Genomic DNA, 1,217 nt, shown 5'->3' with positions numbered 1-1,217 from the left:
GGCTGCTTGGGAACCGGAAGGCCCAGGTGGGCACAGTGCTGCTTGGGGAGGGTTCTCAGGCACTCTCCTCGGCTGTTTCCAATAGGTTAGGGGGCCCTCACCCAAAGAGGACAGCCAGGATGAAGTCCGTGACACAGGGAGAGCCGCTTGACAGCTTCTCCTGGTGTCCGTCTCTGTTTGCTCCTCAGTCCTTCCCCACTGACCTGGGGATCGTGCCCACCTCTGCAAGCAGGCTTCTCAGGACGGAGCCGCCCCACGGCCCCCTCGGAGCCCCCTTGACTCCCCCCAAAGGCAGCCAGTGGTCCAAGGCCTCCCTTCCGCACGGCCATCTCGCTTGGCGTCCCTCCTCCATCCAGCGCCTCCTCCTGGCCCCTCACCTCCTGGCCTCGTGGCTGCGCAAGTGTCGCACGACCTCCCACCCCACTCGGCCTGGTGTCTGACCTCTCCCTGCCTCCGCTTTCCTCCTCCGCAGGTGCTTGAAGCCTCCTCTGGAGTCGGAGGTGAGCTCGGAGCTCGTGAGCAAAGCCATCCAGAAGGTGCTCTCCCTGCCCTTCTTCCGGGTGGCCAGAGGGAACGCTGGCAGCCCAACCTTCCAGACGCAGGTGACTTGGCCTTCCCCCGGGGGCTCCGCGTGAAGCACAAGGGGCGGCCTGGCGGCTGGCAGGTGCTGGGGAGGGTGAGCTGCACTCTGCAGCCCATCGGGCACAGCCCACAGACCGGGAGCCAGGCACACCGACTGGCTTCAGGCAACAGTGGTGAACACTCAGGCCACGGGACATGCCGGGGCGGCCACGGCGAAGCTGAGGAGCCGCACGCGGCCCGTTGAGTCTGTTTTGTGGCTCGCAGCGGGCCTGGACCGCGCGGTTCCGCCCCATGGGTCCGGATCCTGGCGGGGGCACGGGCATGACGGTGGAAAGCTCTCCCGCTGGCCAGTCCCACTCTCTTCCGAGGCTCGGGGAACACGCTGCAGCGGAGCACGAGGGCGCTTGGGTGGCTCTGCCCCCACCTCTGCTCCGGGGGGGCAGGTCCGGTGGGGCCGTTGGAGGCCGCAGCGCTTGCCTGGTGTCCTCGGCAGCAGCCGCCCCAGCTGCAGCCGTGCCCCGTGGAGACGCTGCAGGTGCAGCAGTTCCAGCCCAAGCACGGCTTGATCCTGGAAACACAGGAACCGAGCGAGTCTATCACTCCCCTCCTGCTCTCATTCTTATCCCCACAACGAC

General features: G+C 67.1%; 1 protein-coding gene across 1 annotated transcript in view; it reads left to right on the top strand.

The window, feature by feature from the left end:
* Positions 1 to 635, top strand: part of LOC123020216 — a 3,869-nt gene extending 3,234 nt beyond the window's left edge. Inside the window, exon 5 of the mRNA XM_044423651.1 lies at positions 473 to 635. Within this exon, the coding sequence (XP_044279586.1) occupies positions 473 to 635 (163 nt within the window). The remainder of the gene's footprint in view (positions 1 to 472) is intronic.
* The last annotated feature ends 582 nt before the right edge of the window (positions 636 to 1,217 follow it).

This window comes from Varanus komodoensis, unplaced genomic scaffold, assembly GCF_004798865.1.
Source record: "Varanus komodoensis strain SLA01 unplaced genomic scaffold, ASM479886v1 scaffold1445, whole genome shotgun sequence".
Classification (NCBI taxonomy): Eukaryota; Metazoa; Chordata; class Lepidosauria; order Squamata; family Varanidae; genus Varanus; species Varanus komodoensis.
The sequence above is the reverse complement of the archived record's forward strand: the minus strand, read 5'-3'. Positions and strand labels throughout refer to the sequence as shown.